The 23,084-nt window shown below is 39.9% G+C and overlaps 1 protein-coding gene across 3 annotated transcripts in view; it reads left to right on the top strand.

Annotated features, from left to right (window-relative positions):
- Slc12a6 (solute carrier family 12 member 6) overlaps positions 1-23,084 on the top strand; it is a 90,563-nt gene that overhangs the window by 12,361 nt on the left and 55,118 nt on the right. Inside the window, exon 1 of one of the 3 annotated variants that reach the window (XM_052722555.1) lies at positions 7,439-7,574. The exons of the other annotated variants lie outside the window; for them this stretch is intronic. Coding sequence (XP_052578515.1) covers positions 7,457-7,574 — 118 coding nt within the window. The 5' untranslated portion in view covers positions 7,439-7,456. Of the gene's footprint in view, positions 1-7,438; positions 7,575-23,084 lie in introns of those variants that run through there. 3 annotated transcript variants of the gene reach the window in all.

Below are 23,084 nucleotides of genomic sequence, written 5' to 3' on the forward strand. Positions count from 1 at the left end.
AATGTTTCAGTAAGAACATCTACAATAAGGCCAGGTGTGGTTGTGCAGGTCTTTAATTCTAGCACTTGGGAGGCAGCAGCAGATGGATCTCTGTGAGTCCAGGCCAGCCTGGCCTATTTAGTGAGTTTTAGACTACCTGGAACTACACAGTAAGACCTGTCTCAAAAAACAAAAAATGAAAAGCCTACCATAGATTTTTTTTTTTTTTTTTTTTTTTTGTTTTGTTTTTCCAAGACAGAGTTTCAATGTGTAGCTTTGCGCCTTTCCTGGATCTCACTCAGTAGACCAGGCTGGCCTCGAATATTTTCAAAACAATCATATGTTGGAACTGCCTACAAGGATTTTCTGCTTTGTTGGCCATTTTATTAAAATGCCCTTTGGGATGAAGTAATACTGTAGGTGTGCAGCCATCAACTGGGCATAATTTAAAGGTTCCCCTCAGGCATTTAGTCTTAAGAGGAGAAAGTACTTTAAATGGTGTCTTAGAACTGCAGTTTAGGAGAGGTTCAGATGGTTTGATCTGTTTTAAGGCCAGAATTCTTTGTTCTTAGCTCAGCATTCCCAGTAAGCATGGTGTTCATAAATCCTTGTCCTGTATAGTGTGTGGTTGTGTGTGTATAAGTTAATGAAAGAATTCTGTGAACAGATGTATATAAATAAAGACTTGCCAGTGTGGGCTCATGAAATCTAGTCTGTTCTGTTTTATCTGTATTCAGTTTTTAAAATGTTTTTATTATTTTTATTTTATGTGTATGGGTGTTTTGCCTGTATGGATGTCTGTGTCCTGTGTGTGTGCCTGATGCCCATGGAGGCCTGAAGAATGCAATGGATTCCCTCAGACTGGAATTACTAATGGTAGTGAGCTTCCATGTTGGGGCTTGGAAGCAGAGCAGCCAGTACTCTTAACAGCTTAGCCATCTCTCCAGCCCTTGTGTCCAGTGTTTTAATATACACCTGAATATTTGATCAAATTTAATTTCATATTTTAAAAGTGAGTTCTATTTAAATTTATATATATTATGAAATATCTAACATATCTGCAGGTTGTTCTCCAAAGTGCACAGAATGGCATTTGTCACAGTAAATAAATAGGGCTGTTAAATCCAGGGGGTTTGCTTACTGTTCACTAATAGTTTTCTTACATCATGGACCCAACTTTCAAATAAGTGCTTATTAGAAGAAACTTAAAACTATTTCAAGACGGGAATGTTTGCTCTTATTTCTGTACCCAGGAGGCCGAGGATCACAATTTCCAGGCCAGCTTGGGCTCAAAATAAGGACCAAAACAAAACAAAAAAAAAAACACCTGTTTCAGCAATAAGATCATATGACTCTAGGCCTGGCATGGTGGCACATGCCTTTAATCCCAGGATTTAGGAGGCAGAGGCAGGCAGATCTCTGTGAATTTGAGGCCACCCTGGTCTACATAGTCCAGAACAGCCAGAGCTATATAGTGAGACCCTGTCTCAAAAAAACAAAAATAAATAAATAAAAATTAAAAATAAAGATCATATGACTTTAGGTTATTCATATGTTGTTTTGTTTTTGCTCTTTTTGGGGACCTGCCATGCAGCTCCCAAATAAATACACACGGGTGTAACATGAATCTTAGAAGGTCTTGCTAATTCCTCAGCTGATCCTGTTTCCTCAGACTGGAAGCCTCTCAGTCCTCATCCAGAATGAATCTCAGCTGAACTGTTGCTCAGAAGCCTAAAAGCTTAACCTGCTCTAGTTCCTGGTCCTCACGCCCTATATATACCTTTCTGCTTTCTGCCACCACTTCCTGGGATTAAAGGTGTGAGTCACCATGCCTGGTTATTTCCAGTGTGGCCTTGAACTCACAGAGATCCATGCCTCCAGAAGGATAGGTTTAAAGGTGTGTGTGCCACCATTTTCTACCTTTGTATCTAGTGGCTGTTCTGTTCTCTGACCCCAGATAAGTTTATTAGGGTGCACAATATTTTGGAGAACACAATACCACCACACACGGAGACATATTCTTACTTATGAATGCCCGACCTTAGCTTGGCTTGTTTTCTAACCAGTTTTTCTTAAATTATCCCGTCTACCTTTTGCCTCTGCCTGGGCTTTTCCTGTTCTCTTACTTCTGTAAATCTTACTCTTACTTTGTGGCTTGCTGTATAGCTGGGTGGCTGGCCCCTGGAATCCACCTCCTTCCCTGTCTCCTAGCTTTCTCCTCCCAGTTTTCTCCTTCTATGTATTCTCTCGGCCTGCTAGCCCCACCTATCCTTTCTTCTGCTTTGCCATTGGCCGTTCAGCTCTTTACTAGAACATCAGGTGTTTTTCACAGGCAAAGTAACATAGCTTCACAGAATTAAACAAATACAACATAAACAAAAGTAACACTCCTTGAAATAATATTCCCCAACATTCATATATAATACAACTGTCAGGTTCCAAGAACCAAGATAAAAATACACATGATTTGCCCAAAATTTGAGTATTTTTGCCATTGGATAGATAATTAAAATGTGTTACAACTTAATCCTTGTGAAAATAGTTTTCTACTGCCTTACTGTTGTTCCAGTCTTTTCACTAAGCCTAACTTGTCTTTATTTTGCTTAATAAATGTTTGAATCCGACAAAACATTGGTTATCATGAATTGTGAGTTCAGTCTAAAAATACATAATTGCATGGGGTGGCATGGTAAGTTATAATTTCAAAATAATTACCCCAAATCTCATTCTTCTGAAGAATGACTATCCTGACAATTTAAAGGTATAGTTACAAATAAACCATTTTACTACAACTAATTAGTAAAGGGAATTTGTACATTTTGGGCCTAATATAGAAAACACCATGGGAATGATGCATTAAAAATGCTGCTTTTCGTAAAGCTCCTGGCCTGGCCTCAGTATTTTTTTTATTTTGAAATGCCACACATTTTTAAAATGTGATAATATAAATATTCCAAGCCTGCACAACAGCTCTCTCAGCACGAAACCAAAGCACAAACAGAGCATTTATGCAGCTCTCCAGCCTGTGTGTGAAGTGGACTTGACCCCACACTGACTAAAGCTGAAGTTGATCTGCTATTGTATTTCCTAACACTTCATTATGAAAAATTTCAAATGTATGGAAAACTTGTGCAATGCACACCACACCTTTCTTCTTCACTAACCTATTTTTTAAGCATTTTAAAGTTGTAGGAATCAAAATGTTTTGCTTCTTACCACATTAATATGTGTATCATTTGTGTTATCTATGCTGCATTACACCTAATGCTATGGTGTTGTATTTACTAGTTTATTCCTGTTCATTGTTTAGTAACAGTCCACTGTCTGAGTCAAGTAACGCGTTTATCCTATTGACTGATAGATACTTGGGCTGTTTCCTATTTGGGCTATTGTGAATAAAGCTGGCTTGATTTTTTTTTGTAAATATATATTTTTAGTACTCTTGGTTAAAAATACCAAGAGAATGTGCTGGGTCATATGATAAAAGTATGTTTTAGATTTATAAAAAGCTTCCAGAACTTCTCTCAAGATACTTATATCTACTCTCCACTTTTTCCAAGTCTTTTTCATTTTCACCTGTTTCTCCCCAAGGATCCTTGACACTGAGCACTTTTACAAATGTTTTCTTGTAACAAATGGCTATTTGTTTATCTTAGTCAATTTTTTTTTTTCAAGATAAGATTTCTCTGTTAGTCCTGGCTGTCCTGGAACTGGATCTGTAGATCAGGCTGGCCTGGAACCCACAGAGATGTCTGCCTCTGCCTCCCAAATTGGAGAATCAAAGACTTGCGCTGCCACCATCTGTCAATTGTTTGTTTTAATCATGTCTTGTCTTTTTATCTTTGAGTTTAAGAAATCTTCATGTAGCCAGTCGGCAGTGGTGCACGCCTTTAATCCCAGCATTCAGGAGGCAGAGCTGTGCGGATCTCTGTGAGTTCGAGGCCAGCCTGATCTACAGAGCAAGATCCAGGACAGGCACCCAAACTACATGGAGAAACCTGTCTCCAAAAAGAAAACAAAATAAAACCAAAAAAAAAAAAAAAAAAAAAAGAACAAGAAAGAAAGAAATCTTTGTGTACTTTACATCCAATGCCTTGTATTTCAAGGTAAATTGAGGTATCAGTTCATATTATTAATTAGAACTTAGAATTTGCTCAAGGCTCTTTTTTCTTTTGAAGTAAACTTCTTTTCTTTTTGGTTTTTCCGAGACAAGGTTTCTCTGTGTAGCTTTGTACCTTTTCCTGGAATTTACTTTGGAGACCAGGCTGGCCTCAAATTCACAGAGGTCCGCCTGCCTCTGCCTCCCGAGTGCTGGGATTAAAGGCGTGCGCCACCACCACCCGGCCTGAAGTAAACTTCTTATACAGTGAATTCTAAGTAAGAATTATATATTCTAAGTAAATTGGCTGAATTTGACAAATGTACATACTTAATCTTTCACAAGATCACTATTATCACCATTCCAGGAAGTTTTCCACGTGGGAACCCAGGTAATCTCTACTCCACCCTTCTAGAGGCAACCATTGCACTAATTAGAAAAGCTGTTAGCATGAATCCATCATACACAGCAGTAGTCTGTATTCAAACGTTTTCATTCACATATATTATGCACTTTGGTCCCATTCTCCTCTCATTGCCCCACTTTCTTCTCCTGCTACTGGTACCTGGCCTCTTCTTCCTTAGGTCTAGATCCCACACACCAGCTAAAGTATAATGTTTGTCATTCCGAGTACAGTTTGTTTTGCTTAATGTGATGATTTCTGGTTGCACCCATTTTTCTGAAACCCATATTTTCTTTATCCATTCATCTCTTGCAAACACCTAGGCTGATTTCATCTGATTTTTTTGTACCATAGACTAGTTTGTCTGTTTTAAAATCTTATAACACTGCATTCACCTATGTACAGTTTGGGTTAAAGTATTTTAGCCTGGTTTTGAGATTCATTCATGTTGTATTTATCAGTTGTTCATTTTTAAGTTCTTGAATAGTAAATATACTTTGATTCTGTAGATTTCCTCTTGTATGTATGTCTGACGTATCGCCACTTTGGAGATGTTAGGATTATGAACATTTTGTGGGAGCACACGTTGGTTATTAGGATTAAATGCTTGAGAGTGGAGTTCCTGAGTGATGGGTCCGAGTACCAGGCTCTTTCCATAGTTATCCTAAAAACAGCCTAAACAACAATGTATGAAAATCTTTTCATTCCTCATTCTTGCCACATTTGGCCTTACTGATTTTTAGCAGTCTCAGTGGAACTATAACAGTATTTCCTGTGATGATATATTGCATTTTAGGTATCTGTGACATCCCACCTTCTTTATGTAACTACTCTCTGTTCACATCATTCGTGTATTAAGCATTACTTTGCCTTCAGTTTTCTATGGCCTGCAATTTTTTCTACAGTTCATCCTAGAAGAGAACTGTAAAATTGCTGACCACTGTGGCACAAAGCACTGAGTTGGTAAATAAATTACTCCTATCATAGATTAACAGGAATTTGTCACATTCCTACTTGTTTAGTTTTGGTGGTTTTGTTTTTTTTTTTGGGGGGGGGGTTTTTTTCCCCTTAGAGAGGAGGAGAGTGAGAGGATAACATTTAGATCTAGTCTTTTTTTTAAGATTTGTTTTTGAGTGTGTGTCTCCTGTTTGCATACACATGTGCTCAGGTGTATGTATTTGAGACCAGAGGCATCAAATTCCCTAGAGCTAGAGTTACAGGCAGTTGTGAGCTACCTTATATAGATGCTGGGATTCAAAGGCGTCCTCTACAAAAGCGGAATGCTCTTAACTGCTAAGCCATCTCTCCAGCCCTCGGATCTAGTCTTATGCACAGAAGCTATACACATATTTGTAAACATTGTTTCTGTTCATCGACTATAAAAAACTAGCCACAGTTCAGCTCTTCATAAGATGAATGTGAAAAGTAGGGTCCAACTGGAAAGTGTACTAGTGCTAAAAGTATTAATGACATTGAACTCTGAATGTAATAGTGAAATCTTTGACCGTTTAATGGTGCTTTTAAGTTCCTTCAAATGAATCAATGGAGTAACTGAGTTATAAATATAGACAAAACACCTGACAATTATTTCAGTGATAGATATAAATAAGTCAGGTGAGGTGCATACCTTGATTCCCAGTATTGGAGAAACAGGCAGGAGGATCTCTGTGAGTTCATGGGTAGTCTGGGGTACATAGTGAGACCCTATCTCAAAAGACACACACACACACACACACACACACACACACACACACACACCGGGGGTGAGGGGTGGGGACAGAGGAAACTTTTTAAAAAGAGACATACATAGACTTCATAGGTTATAAGCTTAACCTCTATAGCAATCTTCTATTTAAATCTTGGTTGCACATTAGAACATTGTGAAGGGACTTTTAAAAGTCTTATGGTCCAGGCTCTATTCCAAAGCAGTTAAATAGAAATATCTGAGATGGAACCTAAGCATCAGTATTTTAAAAGGTTACAGTGTGCAGCCAAGCATGCAAAACAGGACAATTAGGAACACATGGAGTAAAATCTGGTTAAGTACGTGTGAATTTTCTTTTAAATATAGTCTGTGTTGCCTACCACAGGGCTTTGGGCATTTTAAAGTTTGTCTTCACCTTTTACAAGCACCATGGCTTTAGGCATCTTTTGTATCTGTTTCTGCAGAGAATTAATGAGACTGTGATGTAGAGTTTCTAGTGCAATGCAGAGTACAAAGTAGGTCTGGCTATTGGATTGGTCCTGTTTAGGTGGTGGTCTTTGAATGAAACAAATTTGTGCTTTTAGCAAAATTAGTTTCTCTTCTTGAATGTCACTGCATGCACCTGGGTATCTAAAACAGCATTGTTTATAAAATATGTGTCATTAAATATTGGCTAAATAGATGGTTTTTTTTTCACCTGGAGGAGGAGAAAAGCCTTTCACTGACTTAGGTTTTTCCCATATGCTTTGAACTTAAGCAACAACGGAAACCCAACAGCCTACCTTTTGTTTCTGAGTTGACATAGTGCCAGTCTGCATTAAAGAGGATAGTTTGTGAAAGAAACTATTCCCTAATCTTTCTCATGTGAAGTAAGAGGGCAGAGGTTGAGATGATGAAGTCCAGAGAGGTGGCAATAAATTAAGTAAAGGGAACAAGTGGGAGACACAGGGTGGACGGCACTTGAGGAACTGCGCCCGGTCTTCAGCTTTCTGTCGCGCGGAGAAACAGCCCAGACACTTGGGGTTCTACAGGTTAATAACAATAAGCAAGGGGTGGAGTGCTTAAGCCTTTTAAGAGAATGATAAACAGGGCGGAAGGCGTGTCTTCGAGCGCCCTACTCCCTTGGGGCTGTGATCACGTGGGCTTAGTACTTCCCGATTCCCAGCCACTGTCTCCCTAGGCTGTGATCTGAGTGTGGAGGGAGGCAGAGAAACACGGGAAGGAAATTTAAACGCTGAAAGAGCAGAGACTGCAAGGGTCGGTTAGAACAATGCCGCACTTCACCGTGACCAAGGTGGAGGACCCAGAGGAGGGGGCAGCAGGCTCCGTCTTCCCCGAGTCCAGCTCAGCAGAAGTAAAAGCCCGGATTCAGGATCCCCAAGAGCCAGGTGAGTCCTGCGCTTGTAGCTTTGGGGACCCACAGACTAGTTTCTGTGAGGGAAGTGGTAACTTGGCCATCAGTCTTCGAACTGTTGCTCACGGGTGCGGATGGAGAGAAAGTGGTTTTCAGTTGTTTTACTCCCTGGATATCTGATAACTTGTCTCTTTTTTTCCACCAAGCGGTTTGTTTTTACCCCACAAAGAGTTTTCTGTGTCCATTACCAACAGGTGAAATTGAGTCGGTGGCAATGTATGAAAAGAGTTTTTCAAACAAAAAGAAAGACACAGTCAGTCATTTATGCAGAATTTAGAATTCAGTTTTCGCTCAGACGGCTTAGATTCTATGTAGAGAAGACTTCGAACCAGACGGATAAGAGGCCTTTTAATCTTAGCAGTTTATGTAATATATACAAAGGGAGCATGGTTCAGTAGTTTTGTTCTGTGGACTTTTTACTTGTGAACTTGTGGTTATTCAGAATTTTGCCTCAATTTACCAGGTACACAGTAAATCAGTAACAAATGTTCTAATAACTCTTTAATGAAAGGGAAAGTACAGTAGATGTTCATTGTGATGATTAGCATACCATAGGGTTTAATAAAATTATTTGATGAATGTGCTTATCTCTGTTGTGGCCTCTGAATGGTGACAGTTATACTTAACCGGGGAATTGTGGTTTGGGATTTTTAAACATGCAATTAAAGTCTTAGTTAATGCTGTGGTATTAAATATAGTTACACTTTGAATCTTCTTTTTAAAAACAAACAAACAAATAAACAAAAACCCCAAAACTTGTAAATCGCCAGCAACGTCTCTGTAGGTGAGCAAAGCTTAATGAAAACTCACAATTCCTCGGTTGTTCTTCCTTGTAACAAGCAGCTGTGGGTAATATCTCAGGCGTTAGGGATTCCATTTATTTATTTTCATCCTTCTAGTGAGAGAATTTATCAGGAGACAGTAAGGAAGATGTTCTATGTGAATTCTTCTCCTACTAGGTTGTTTTCGTTTTGCTGTATAGCACAGAGCTGTGAAAGCAAGTTTAAGCTCCCTGGGACTTGAACCTGATTCTCTGTGGCTTCAGCTCAGAAGAGCTGGTGTCTGTCTCTCAGGCTTGGGTGTAGTTGAAGCTGCCCTTTCTCGTATGCTGTTCTTTTCAGTGCCTGTAGCCTTTGTCTGCTGTCTTCAATAATCCCACAAAATGCAAGTGCATCGCATCTCTCTTTGTCCTAAGTTTCTCTTCTCTACCTTTAGTTGATTATTTCACCTTAACTGGTCTCATTATTTGGAGAATTTTGTTTTTTGGGAGGAGGATTTAAAACAGTAATAAAGTCATTCAGTATTCACAGTCACCTAGAAAGCCATTAAAATTTTGATAGAACCCAGCTTTATTAATAATGTGACATTATTAGGCTTAACATATTGTCTTCCATAAAATTGCTTTGAAAAGGAAGAAGCAACAGAAATAAGCTAACTTGAATTTAATAAAACTCTTTAGTGTGATGTTTTCTATAATATCTCAGAAGTTATCCACTTGAATAAAGTAATATTTGACAAGTGCACAACTACTGGGAATGTATTATCTACATTGTCTTTACTATAGGGTTACATTAGAAGAAAAGAAGGGAAATTTTATTCTTGTTATTGAAAGTTGATTTCTCTCCCAACCTTTCACATTTGCTTGAAATTTAGCCTCTTGCTCTCCCAAGTTAAAAAAAGGAAGAAACTCGGTGAAACCTACCATTTTGTGCAATGACTATGTACTAATAAAGATACTAGCTAGTTTGTTGTTTTGTTTAGTACTTCAAACCCTGGCCACCCCTGTCAGTCCCCTTCCCACCTGCCCTTCGTTTTTCCCCTCTGTGTAGCAAGAAAAATATGTATTGTCACATAAACCAAACTTAGATGATCATTTTTAAAAATATATAATTAATATATTTATTTGAACTATAAAAATGATTTGAGATAAAATAGAGATATGAAAATAGAGCTATTCCAAATTAATTTTTAAGTAAAGTAATTTTAAATATATTTTATTATCTTTAGTGTGAATATATTGTACGTGCTGTTAGGTTACAGAAGGACATTTTCATAAAACTGTTAATAAATGCAATAAGTGTAGTAGTTCTTGCTGCCCGAGGTACTAGAAGGTCAGTGCAGTAGGCCCTGCTTGAGTTTCAGAAGGAACTCAGAACCTGATTTCTGCCATTTCTTCCTCTCTTCCCTGAACTCTCTTCTCGGCAGCAGCATGCTTATGGAAGTAGCACTACCACAGCTGTGCTGTTGTCTGTCCCCTACCAGACCAAGATAAGGAACACAAGGGCAGGACTTTGTCAGATCCTTTGGTTCCCAGGGTCCTAAGCAGCTCAGCAAGTAGTTTGCTGACTAGACAATGCTCTCTGCCTTTTCTGTTCACCCAACTTCAGGCCAGGTAGTGTTGCACTTTTCTTTTAATGTTCAAAAGATGTAAATTTTAAGTTCCCCACCAAAGGCAGTAAAAGGGCTTTAGAGTCAGGGACCTGGCTATGAATCCTAGACCTACTAATTACTACTAATTAGTAATAGTGACAATTTGTAATAATTAGTACCTGAGTGACTTTCGTCAGTTGTTTAGCTTCTCTCCTCATTGGTAAAACCAAGGGAATAACAATACCTACTTTACAAGGTGGCTGTGAGGACTGCGTGGGATAGATAACCCGTAGATACTTGTGTGACATCGCACTACAAATAAGAATCCCTGTTTCTTACAGTGTGATTAGTGGTTCACTGAGCAAAAGAAACAGGTTTGGATAGCTGATGCTGGAAGAATAAGGATGCCTGGAGGATATCCTAGATAGGGATCTGAGAAGGGGACCCAACAGATTCTTAAGGGCACGTCTAGAGAAGATCACAAACAATAGGAAGAGTTTGAAGGTTTGAGGGCAAGTTAAGCACTTGTGAGAAACAAAATTTGAGGGCAGTTACAAGGCATGTGGTGAAGAAGAGGAGAGAGAGGAAGGTAGATGGAGGCTGGTTCAGAGTGCTATCCATTTCATCGCCTCCCTCCATGGGACACCCCTGCAGGCCAGTGACAGTACTTGCCACTAGCACACATCTGCACTGGAGGTAGTTTCCAGTTACTTGAGCTCCCCATTGCATCATTTTGCTAAGTCCTAATATGCATGGCTCACAGAGTTTGACAGGATTATTAAACATGTATTTTTTTCCGTAGGTATAGTGACACAAGCCTGTAATCCAGGCTCAGGCAGGAGGATGATGAGTTTGAGACCAGACTATGCTATACAATGAGGCTGTGTCTCAAATAAATAAAAAAATACTTTATAGGACTATTACAGACATTAATTCTTTATTTCATTTTTTAATCAGATATGTATGCTACATTCATTTCCTGATTTAAATTTTAGAATCATACAAATATTTTCATTAAATAATTGCTCTAAATCTCCTTGCTCCTCAAATCAGCTTATGGCAACTGTGGATTAGGCAAATGTGGGCTGCTAAGTGTACCTCACTAGACACAGATAGCAGATTGGAGTTCAGTAGGATGCAAATAGAACCTAAGGAAAGTTTCAGAAATGGACCTATTACAGTAGAGAAAACACCCTCTCTCTTATTACCAAACAGCAACTCCAAACATGGAATGCAATAGGAACACATGTGGTAGAAGAGCATGCCGTGAGAGTTCTGTTAAGTGAGAATTAAATCTTAGGCACTCACAAGCTGTAACTGTTATCTATATATTAGTTGTACTTGTGACTCATGAAATATCCTTTAAAATACGGCTTTTATCTACTTCCTATTGATTAAAATTAAAATAGGTTGAACTAGATAACTACAGAGTCTTGTCTATGTAGATGATTTTCTGGAGTGAAGATTTACAGTGAGATATACTGCCATACACCTGTATCCCCAGCCTGGGTGACATAGCAAGACCTCTGTCTCAATGCATGTCTTTAATCCAGCACTCCAGAGGAGGAGGCAGAAGCAGTGGGATCTCTGTGAGTTCAAGGCCAGCTTTGTCTACATAGCAAGTTCCAGACCAGCCTGGGCCGCATAAGACCCTGTCTCAAAGAAATTTTTTTTAAACTTTATTTTTCTTCCTCCTTTTAACTATTTGCACGGGACTTTAACCGATCCTGAGAACAGAAACATAGATCTGCATGTTTTAAAATCTGAGCTAAAAGTTATTTTGGTGGGCAGCGGTGGCGCACACCTTTAATTCCAGCACTCAGGAGGCAGAACCAGGCGGATGTCTGTGAGTTCGAGGCCAGCCTGGTCTACAGAGCGAGATCCAGGACAGGCACCAAAACTACACAGAGAAGCCCTGTCTCAAAAAACCAAAAAAAAAAAAAAAAAGAAAAAAAGTTACTTTGGAACTGGCTGGCTGGGACATGTTTTTTTTTTTTTTTTTTAATTTATTTATTATATATACAGTGCACATATTCCTGCAGGCCAGAAGAGGGCACCAGATCTCGTTACAGATGGTTGTGAGCCACCATGTGGTTGCTGGGAATTGAACTCAGGACCTTTGGAAAAGCAAGCAGTGCTCTTAACCTCTGAGCCATCTCTCCAGCCCCCATGTTTTTCTGCTTCTTATACTACACTGCAATATTCCAGAATTGTAAGAAGGACTTTATATGTCCCTCAAATATCTCCTCAGTTATTTTGTCATGACTTTTATTGTACCTGAGAACAAGAATCCAGAGTTTGGAGTGGCTCGATGGTTGAAGTGCTTGCTCTGCAAGTGTAAGAACTAGAGTTCTCGTGCTTGCTGGGCATGGTGGCCTGCCTGTCATTCCAGCCCAGAGCTTGCTGGCTAGCAGGACTAGCTGCTTTGGTGAGCTCTAGGTTTGGCTCAGCAACCCTGTGATCTTAGGCCTCTACAAGCATGTCCACATACATGCACATACCACACATACACAGAACACAAGAAAAGGAGTGTTTCCTGAAAGCTCTCTACATCTCTGAAACACTGTGTGGTTTTGACATGTTACATTCTCAGTCTTGAACATTTTCTTTCTCTATTTCTACACTACTTAACCACTGGTTTGTTAGGATTCCTCACTTCCAGATTGTCTTACTTAGTATCCCAACCTTCATGTACTGTTTGCTACTTTGGCCCCACAAGAGACATACCAGATTGAAACAGATTAAACTCTATAAAGATAAAACCTCTATAAAAATACACATACAAGTGGGTGTGGTAGTGCATGCCTATAATCACAGTACTTGGGAGGCTGAGATAAGAACCTACATAGTGAAACCCTGTCTCCAAAATTAACCCCCCCAATATACTCATTTGATTTTAAATGTTGCTTATTACTTTTATGTTCTAAACTCAATTTTTTTTTTTTTTTTTTTTTTTTGGTTTTTCGAGACAGGGTTTCTCTGTGTAGCTTTGCCCTTTCCTGGAACTCACTTGGTAGCCCAGGCTGGCCTCGAACTCACAGAGATCCGCCGGCCTCTGCCTCCCGAGTGCTGGGACTAAAGGCGTGCGCCACCACCGCCCGGCTAAACTCAATATTTAATTTGGAGTAAAGAATATATTATGTACAATTTTAGTGTATTATACCACTTTTTAAAACTTTTGATGTATGTCTAATTCACCGTGAAATTTCAAATTTGAAAGATTTTCAAATTTCAGTCCAAATTTGGACTTACAGAGAAAGGAGATTATCTGCTGGTAAACTCTAAAGAAACTAGTATTTCTTGAATTTGACAGGTTGAAAGAGGAAGAAATTTTAATAGCAGCTGCCGTTGCTAAGCCAGGTGGGTGGCTGAGCCAGTGTTAAACTAGGCACTTAACAATACTGACTTACTTAATTCCACAATAACCAGTGCAGGCAGCCACCGAGCCACGTCAGAGTAGGAAGGCAAGGTGCCAAGAAATCAGGGATACATAAGTGACAGGTGCGGAACTCAGGCTTGGGTCTGTACAGCGGCAAAACCTTCCTTCCTCCGTTACACTGCACTGTCTCTTACTCCCCAGCTAAACACACATTGTAAATTTTTTATTTAATATACATTAATTAAAATACAATTAGATCATTTCCCCCTTCCCGTTCCTCTCTCCAAACCTCCCTAGGCCGCCTCCATCCATTCCCATGTGTGTGTTTCTATATATGTATGTAGATGTGTATATATGTAATAATAATCAAACACTATTTAATTCTTTTCTACAAGGCTGCTGTATTCTCTTAGTTACTATTTCTAAGGTTCTATTTCTTTTGTAATCATAAATTCCTCAAAATTAATGAAAGTTTATTCCTTCTTCAACATTTGCATAGTTACATTGCTCTTTTATTTGATATGGATTATTTCCAGATATACTGTATTCTTCTAAATGATGCCAAAAATGGAGAAAGCTGAGCAAGCAGGAAACTTGGCTTAATCTGACTGTTCCAGAGTATCTCTCTACTGCTCACATTTGTAGGAAGACACACACCGGTGAGATGGAGACGTAGAGACTAAGGGTTAGTGGGAGGATAGGACAATGTAAAGTAACTGACTTTTAGGTGTGATTGGCTGGTCTGCAGGATCATTACAAGTTTAAGGCCAGCCTGAGCTACAGAGTGTGAGACCTGTCTAAAAAAAGGAAGAAAAAAACAAGAAACACTTACATGTACTACTGAAATTATACTAGGTATTTTTATTTCAATAAAATGTAGAAAAATAATCCTGCTTAAAGGAAAGTTCTCGTATAGGTATAACACAGATGTGGTGGAAATTGAATATGGCACATAAATACATAAAAACACGGACTATTTTAATCCAGTAAGTCCGTTCATTTCTCTTCCTGTGTTCTTCCCGCTGCAGCAGAACCTTTTGTGGAAGCAGATTCTAATGTTAGTGTTAGAAATGTCAGCTCTAGAGCAAGAGTCTACAATGTCCTCACCATCTTTCTCCCACCTCCTTGCTTTTACTCTGGTTTGCTTTTGGGGGATGTGGCGGCGGAGGGGGCGGGGGGAAGAAGAATTCTAAGACAGGGTTTCTCTGTGTAGCCCTGGCTGTCCTGGAACTGGCTTTGTAGACCAGGCTGACCTTGAACTCACAGAGATCCACCTGTCTCTGCCTCCTGAATGCTGGGATTAAAGGCGTGTGCCGCTATCCCTTGGCTCTATTTTGCTTTTTATCTGAACTTCTGTTTTCATTCTCTGCATACCATAAAAAAATTACACCCAACCACATTGAACGCTATTATCTTCAGACCTGATGGGTATCCATTTCTTCTGGATGCCATATCTGGTCATCCCTGGCCTTGATTATTCCATTTATCTGTTAGCACTCAAACATACCTAACACTGTGCCTCAACTTGCAGTTGCTTATGATAACTAATAGATAGATATGCAGTTCCTTTCTAGGGCTTATGATCTCCACTCTATGGGAGTTTTGACAGAGCTTACATTACCAGGCATCAGTTCTCACTGGCCCAGCAATCAACTGGTACAACTAAAGGCGTGCACTACTGTGTTCTCATTATTTTTAGGTTCAAGAGACTGCTGCAGCATCTCTATTTAGCTGGTCCAATCAACTGTTAATTCTAAATAGTTTTTCTCTTGCTGGTTGCCTGGTTTCCCTAGATAGTTTGCTTTTTTTCTTTGCCACTTCCTAAGAGCTTAAGTTCATTTGCTGGAGGATGACAAGTGCTGGAAGTCTCAAAAAAGCAAAGGTGGGTGCAGGAATTTTTGTCTTAATTGTCTTTTGTCTGTGGCATGGAATCGATACTCTTAAAATATCAAAAATGTTCACAGTATTGTCTTTAATGCCTGTAACTCCTGTTAGAGTTTAAATGTGAAATGCCCCCTACAGGATCAGGTGTTTGAACATGTGGCTCCTAGTTGGTGGCATTATTTTAGGAGGGTATGGAACCTGTGGGGTAGGAATTACGTTGATAGAGTTGGGTCACTGGGAACGAGCCTTTGAAGGTGGTAGCTCAGCCCTGCTTCTAGCTTGAGCCCTGTTTCCTGGTCCATGCCACCACCATGAATTGACCAGGCCTTCCCTGTCATGATGAACCAAAACTGAAACTATGAATAGACAAAATCAACCTTTGTGTTCAGTGTTTGGTCACAGTGATGCAAAAGTCACTACAGAAAATCGGTGCTGGAAAGTGGAGTTGTTGCCTTGCTAAACCCGACCATGTAGTTTGTCATTTTCTTAGAACCGTATAGCGGAAGCATGTAGAAGAGTGTGGAGCTGTAGAATAGAAAAGCCTGTGAATACTGTAAGCAGAGTTTACTGGGAATGATTGTGATCAGGGTCAGAAGAGCAAAATGGGGAGAGAAATGTGGCCAGTAAAGCTGATGTTCATGAGGTTTCAGATGGGAATAAGGACTGATTTTATGGGAAATTGGGATAGAGGTTGTAGCAGTACCTTCTCATCAGGACCGCCAGCTCACAAATAACAACACAGAAACTTATTATTGATTGTGAAAGCTTGGCCTTTAGTTTAGGCTTGTCTCAACTAGCTCTTCTAACTTAAATTAACCCATTTATATTAATCTGCATTCTGTCGTGTGGCATTACCTCTCTTCTATCTTGCACCTCCTGTTTCCTCTCTGGCTGGCTGGTGACTCTGCCTTTCGTCTTCCTAGAGTTCTCTCTCTGCCTGGGAAGTCCTGCCTATACTTCCTTCCTAAGCTATTGGCTGTTCAGCTTTTTATTATACCAATCATAGCAATACATCTTCACACAATGTATAAATATCCCACAACAAAGAGGCCACTGATGCTGTATCCTAGCAAGGAATCTGGCTATGTTTTGTCATGTGTGTCCTGAAAATTTGAGTGAGCCTGAATTTAGAAGTCATGGGCTAATTAATTTGGTGGAGGGAATTTCAAGACTGAATAGCATTGAGGCTGGGGCGTGATTGCTACTGGCTGCTTGTGGAAAACTACAGTGGTAATTCAATATAAAAAGTGGAACAAGAAGATGTGAAAAACTGTAGTTCTGGAAGGAAAAAAGTGAACATATTAACAGCCATAGAGAAGGTAGGTGCAAGCAAATAAGCTATAATTGTTCAGGAGATTAGTGCAGTTACAGGAAAGGGACTTTAGGGACAAGACCCTGTCTATCAGAGACTTTAGGCTCAGGAGTAAAAATGCAAACCTATTTGAAAAACTTTGATTTGAGAGGAGTGGGGAAAGTGTCTGAAGAGAGGCTGCATTGTACCTGGGGTTTCTTTCCTACCAGAACCACGGAAGGACATGTTTTCCCAGGTTCAGCTACACAGGATCTCTGTGCTGAAGGGGATCCATCTACAACCACAACAGGCAGCCAAACCTTGTGCCATCAATGTGGTGCTGGTTTTGTAGGCATAGGTCATAGATACTTTCACTGGAGTTCCTGAAAAATGTTGATGAGGCCAGGCAATATGTGGTATGACTAGAGTCCCTACAGGAAGACCCTGAATGGTCAATGTATGAATTAAGCTGCCATGGAAACTATAGGGTGTTGGATATGTCAGGGCCATGGAACATATGTCAGGAAAAACTGCATGAATAGAGTGGAGCTAGCACAAGAAAGCCCACATGGTTTGCAAATGAAGGGCTAACGAGGCGATGCTACTCCAGGCTCTTGGTTGGTGCCCAAATGATGTTACCATATGACGTGAATGTTGGGCATGAAGATCCTCAGACCCTCAGAAGAGACTTCGGACTTTTGAACAGTATTGGAACTGTTAGTAGTATGGGGACTTTGGAACTAGGACTTAGTGCATTTTGTCTTCTGAGATGGCCATGAGACAGAATTATGATTTGAATGTGAAATGACACACACAGGCCTGTATATTTGAATACTTGGGCCTGATCAGGCTGGTGGTGCTGTTTTGAAAGATCGTGGTCCCCCTGATTGGGATGCATGGATAGTACAGGTGGTCACTGGGGGTGGGAATCCTTTAAGGGTTATAGCCTCCCCCCACTTCTGGCACAAATTCTCCGTTTTCTGGTCCAATGAGTTACAAAGTGCCCCAGCCACACCTTTCTGCTTCCATGAACTCCATCATACCTGTCCTACCAGGATGGGCTAAAGCTGAAACTACCAAAACAGACCTTCCTCCCTTACAGTGCTTGTCAAGTATTTGGCCACCCAAGTGAAAAAACAGCCAATATAATACCTTACCTTCTTCCCCCATCCCCACTTTCACACACACACACACACACACACACACACACACACACACACACACACACACACACCCCTTTTTGGCTTTTTGAGACAGAGTTTCTCAGTGTGGCACTGGCTTTCCTGAAACTCACTATGTAGACCAGATTGGCCTTGAAGTCACAGAGATCTGCCTGCCTCTGCCTCTTCAAGTGTTGGAATTAAAGGCACCACCCGCTGCCTTCTCCTCTCCTTAATAAGCATATAGCTTTGTAGATACTATGTGCATGCTTATTCTTCTAAAGTCACCTTTTTAAAGCCATGTAGATGAAAATCTTCCAACAACAAAACCGTACCAAAAGAGTCTCATTATGCAGCCCATACTGGCCTCAAATTCATGATCTTCCTACCTCGTCTTCCAGGTAGATGAAATTACAGGTATGCCACTTGTCCTGGTTGTTTCTGTCACCTTGACACAAACCTAAACATATCTGGGAAGGGGGACTCTTAATAAGAAAAAGGCCTCTTCAGATTGGCCTGTATGCAAGCCTCTAGGTTATTTTCTTAATTAGTGATTGGTATGTGAGGGCCCAGCCTTTGTGGGTGGTGCCAACTCTAGGCAGGTGGTCCTGGAGTGTGTAAGAAAGCTAGTGGAGCAAGCCATGAGAAGCAAGCCAGTAATCGGTGCCCCTCCCCCTCCGTGGTTGTGTCAGAAACAGGTTCCTACTTCCAGGTTTCTGCCTCGAGTCCCTGCCCTGACTTCCCAGGATGATGGACTACACACTGTAAATGAAACAAACCCTTTTCTCCCCACTTTGCTTTTGGTTATGGTGTTTATCACGGTAACAGAAACCCTAACTAAGACACCTCTGTTCCCAGCTCGTGTTGAGTTAGTAGTACCTGTGTGCCGGATAATCTAAGCCACTAGGCAGGCTGAGGTGGGACTATCAGTTGTGTTCAAGAGTTCAATACCAGCCTGGACAACACAGTAAAACCTAATCTCAGAATAATAACTCTTACTGCTGTCCTGGAGAACGTCTTAGAGATGCTGGGTTTGTTGTTTGCTTGTTTCTGGCATGTGCCACCACCACCCAACAGAGATGCTGTTGTTAGGAACATGGTAATAATTCTTCCTCACAGATTTGATATGATGATAGTAAGAAAATTTCCCTACATTCAATCATGTAGGGACTACATTTATAATCATTCCAACTTTATGAATCATCTTCACATTTTATTTATTGTTTTTACTTAGACTGAGTCACAGCTTTCGTGACTTCTTTTAACAAAGAAGATTTGTCACAAAGTGAAATATCAGATTGTGTGCCATGAATGTAGTATAAATTAAAAATAGATACAGCACAAGTATTGTTAATCTAGTTAGATACTGTTGCCAACCATAGGCTCTAAGGAAAGACTAGCAAGTTCTAAAGAGATATTTAAAGATATTCCAACACATTAAAATTATATTTGATAAATGTTTCAACTCTAAGTTTATTGATCTAATAATGGCAAGTTGGGGGCAAGAAGGTAGAATCACATCGTGAAGCCTAAAAATCACAGTTAAAAATTATCAGGATATCCAATACAAAAATGAATTTAATAAATAATGTTAAATATTTGAAATGTTTTTTTGTATTTAAATTAATAAATATTTATGAACCTTGGTGTTAGTAATTGGAAGTATTAGCACAGATGAATAGCTTGGTGACTATGCAGAAGCATTCCCCTCTGCTGTTGTTCTGTGTCTCCCTAACTCTGTCACTTCATCTGGCTCTGGGTTGGATTCTGTGACTAGGTGAGCTTCCTCTTCCCGTGTTCTGCTGTGCTCTTTGGATGGGGCATGAGGCCCTCTTACCTGGGTACAAAGTGTGTCTGAACATGTTAGAGTAGGCACCACATGGTCCTCTGTGGGCACCGTGTACTTTCTCCTACATATTTAGGCAGCTTCTTTTATGATTTGTAATATTCCTTCATCAAAGCTTCATGTAACATCCTTTACCCTTAGTTATTTCATCTCTTAGTAATGAAGTTACCTTCATTAATTTGTTTTTATACCAAAATTTATAACCAGCATAATGTAATAGGAAAGTCATAATCCAGGGGCAAATTATTATTATTACTATTACTATTATTTCAAACTTGCTGTTTGAAAATATTTTTGTTAGTTGTTTGAGAATTTCATACATGTTTTGATTTACCCAGCCTCTTTCATCTCTTCCCAGATCCAATTCCTCTTCCCTTCCCAACCATCTTTTTTCTTTCCTATCAAAGCCAGTTTGTGCTGCCCCAGTGTTCTTGGAATGTGGCCTTCAACTAGAGTGTGACCAACTATCCAGGAGCTACACTATTAGAGAAAACTGACCCTTCCTCTCCCAGCAGCTAGTGATTGCCCCAGCTCCTCTCTCCATGCTGGTTTGGGTTTGTACAGATCATGTGCATTCTGTCCTAACATTGTGAGTTCATAAGTCCAGCTGTCCTGCTGTGGCCAGAAGACACTGTTTTCTTGTAGTCATCTACAGCCTTTGGCTCTTACATTCTTCCCAACTCCATAATTATCCCTGAGCTTTTGGAGAAGAGGGCGCAGTGTGTATGTTCCTTTTAGGGCTGAACATTATACACTCCTTATTCTCTGCACCTTGGCCAATTGTGGATCTCTCTGTTAGTCACCATCTACTGCAAATGAAGCTTCTGAGATGAGGGTTGAGAACTGCATTGATCTATGAGTATAATCTTAAGTTGGTTTAATACTGTATCCATTTAGCAGAATAACAGTAGTAGCTTCTATGGTCTATGGTCTGTCTAGCCACAGGATCTTGGTCCAATAATGGTGTTAGGTGTGGGCTTCCTTTTGTGGAGCAGCCTTAGACCTAGTCAGAAAATGGTTAGTTCCTCTCATGACATTCATGCCGGTGGGCTTTTCTTCCCAGGCCAGTCCTAAGTGTAACTGGCAGGATTCCTATCTGGGTTGTGGGAGACTGGCTCCCACATTTTACCCCAGGGTACTCTTGAGGAGCGAGGGTTAAGAGATTAGGTAAAAGGATAGAGGGGAGAGAAACAGAAACACAGGATAGCCTCAGGAGGGCCTGGATCCTTATCCACCAGCCCCTTCTGTCTCTTCTGAAGAGCTATTTATAGGAATGCCAAGGGGTGGAGCAAAAGCCCTCCCCATAGCACAGCCAAGTGCAGACCCTTTCCAATCGCCTGGTAACCATGCACATGGTCAAGCAATCCTCTAATGCAGCTATTCTGGGTAAAGCAAGCTCAGATCTTACTAGGAAACCTTTGTGGGCCTCCACACTGGGTATGAATGATGATTATTTTTCTCTTCTGGTAGCATGTATGGCACCTCCCAGGACTGTGAAAACTAGCTAGTAGTGATGAAGCTTCCAAGTCAGTACCAGCTTGATCTCTCTGTGTTTTGTGACTCATATAGTCATGCCTTTGGCAATAGTATCTTGTCACCAAACTCTGGAGGATAACCAAGAACATGGGCAGTCGCCTGTTATATTTGAGGGTCTGTGGGATCTCATTGACCAGCAACTCCAAAAGAAGCAACCCATTCCTGAGACAGGGCTTTTCACTTGTTAGCCTCTGGTATGTAGTAGGAATATTGTCCCATTTTATGGTTAACTCTTTTTATGTAAGTGTCTAGATATATTTAGGAAACTTCTACAGTAGTAGGTTTCAATATGACTCTTTTGAAAAACCTTTGGTGGTGTTTTGCCCTCCCAGTTTCTTCCTTCTGTGCCCTCCCCCAATTTATCCCCTTTTGTTCCATAATTCCCTTATAACACTTTATACCAATGCATTATCTCTCATCTCTCCTCTTCCCCCCCCTCTGTGTGTGTGTGTGTGTGTGTGTGTTAGCAATTTCCTGACTCTCCTGGATATTTCCAAATGAAACACACATATCTGAAGATTCAAAGTTAATATCCACTGAGAGAAAACATGACATTTGTCTTTCTGTGCCTGGGGTACTTCATTCAAAATGATTGCTTCCAGATCCAGCTAATTACCTGTGAATTTCATAATTTTATTTTTGTTAATAGCTATAAATATTCTTCTATATAAGTATACCACATTTTCATTATCCATTAGTTGGTCTAGACTGTTTCCATTTCCTGACAATTGTGAATAGAGCAGTAATGAATGTGAGTGAGCAAGTGTCTCTGCCATAGGATAGAGAGTCCTTTGGATATGTGCCCAAGAGTGGTATGCCTGGATCATGTGGTAGACATATTTTCAGTCTTTTGAGGAACCTCCACACTGATTTTCATGGTTCCTTCACTAGTTTTCACTCTCCTCAATGGTGAATAAGTTCCCTTTTCCTCACATCCACACCAGCATTTGTCATCATCATTTTTTTAATTTAAAACTTTTTTAGCCACTTATATTTTATCTTTTGTGAACTTTCTGTTTAGTACCACGTCCCATTTCTAACTGTGTTGTTTGTTTTACTTTTTGAGTTTTTGAAACATATTCTAGATCGTAACTCTCTGTTCTGTGTATAGCTGTTAAAAGACTTTTTACTATCCTATAGACCTCCTCTTCACTCAAATGATGGTGTTCTTTGCTGTACAGAAACATTTTAGCTTCATGAAGTCCCATTTATTAATTGTTGGTCTTAATGGTTTCAATATTGAGATCTTATTCAGAAAGTCCTTTCCTGCATCAGTCAGTCCAAACATATTTCCTGCTTTTTTTGTCAACCCGATTCAGGGTATCAGGAATTGTTTGAGGTCCTTGATCCATTTGAAATTGAGTTTTGTGCAGGGTGAGTGATAAGGAATTTCATTCTACATGTAGCAAACCAGTTTGGGCAACACCATTTGTTGAAGATGCTTTTCTCTCTCCAGTGTGTACTGTTGACGACTTTGTAAAAAATTAGGAAGCTATAGGGTTGTGGGTTTATATGTGGGTCCTCAATTCTATTCCATTGATCAAAATGGCTGTTATACCACTACCATGCTGTTTTTCTATAGCTCTGTAATACAACTTGAAATCTGGGATGGTGATACCTCCAGCAGTTTGTTGTTGTTTTGGCTATTCTGCATCTTTTTTTTTAATGTCTACGTGAAATTTAATAATGCTTTATTCAATTTCTGTAAAGAATTATATTGGAATTTTTGATGGAGATTTCATTGAATCTGTAGATTGCTTTTGAAAGGATGGCCGTTTTCATAATCGCAATCCTGCCGATCCATGAGTATGGTCTTTCCAACTTCTGGTATCTTCTTCAGTTTCTTTTTTCAGTGTCTTCACTGTTTTCATCATACAGATCTTTTACTTCCTTGGTTAGATTTATTCCAAGATATTTTTTAAAGGCTATTGTGGATAGTATTGTTTCTTTGGTTTCTTTCTTGTTGTTTGTTGTCAAACTAGTTTTTGAAGTTTACATTCTGTATGTGTTAGCCAGAC

Source organism: Peromyscus californicus, unplaced genomic scaffold (assembly GCF_007827085.1).
Source record: "Peromyscus californicus insignis strain IS unplaced genomic scaffold, ASM782708v3 Scaffold_7__1_contigs__length_154581171, whole genome shotgun sequence".
Taxonomy (NCBI): Eukaryota; Metazoa; Chordata; class Mammalia; order Rodentia; family Cricetidae; genus Peromyscus; species Peromyscus californicus.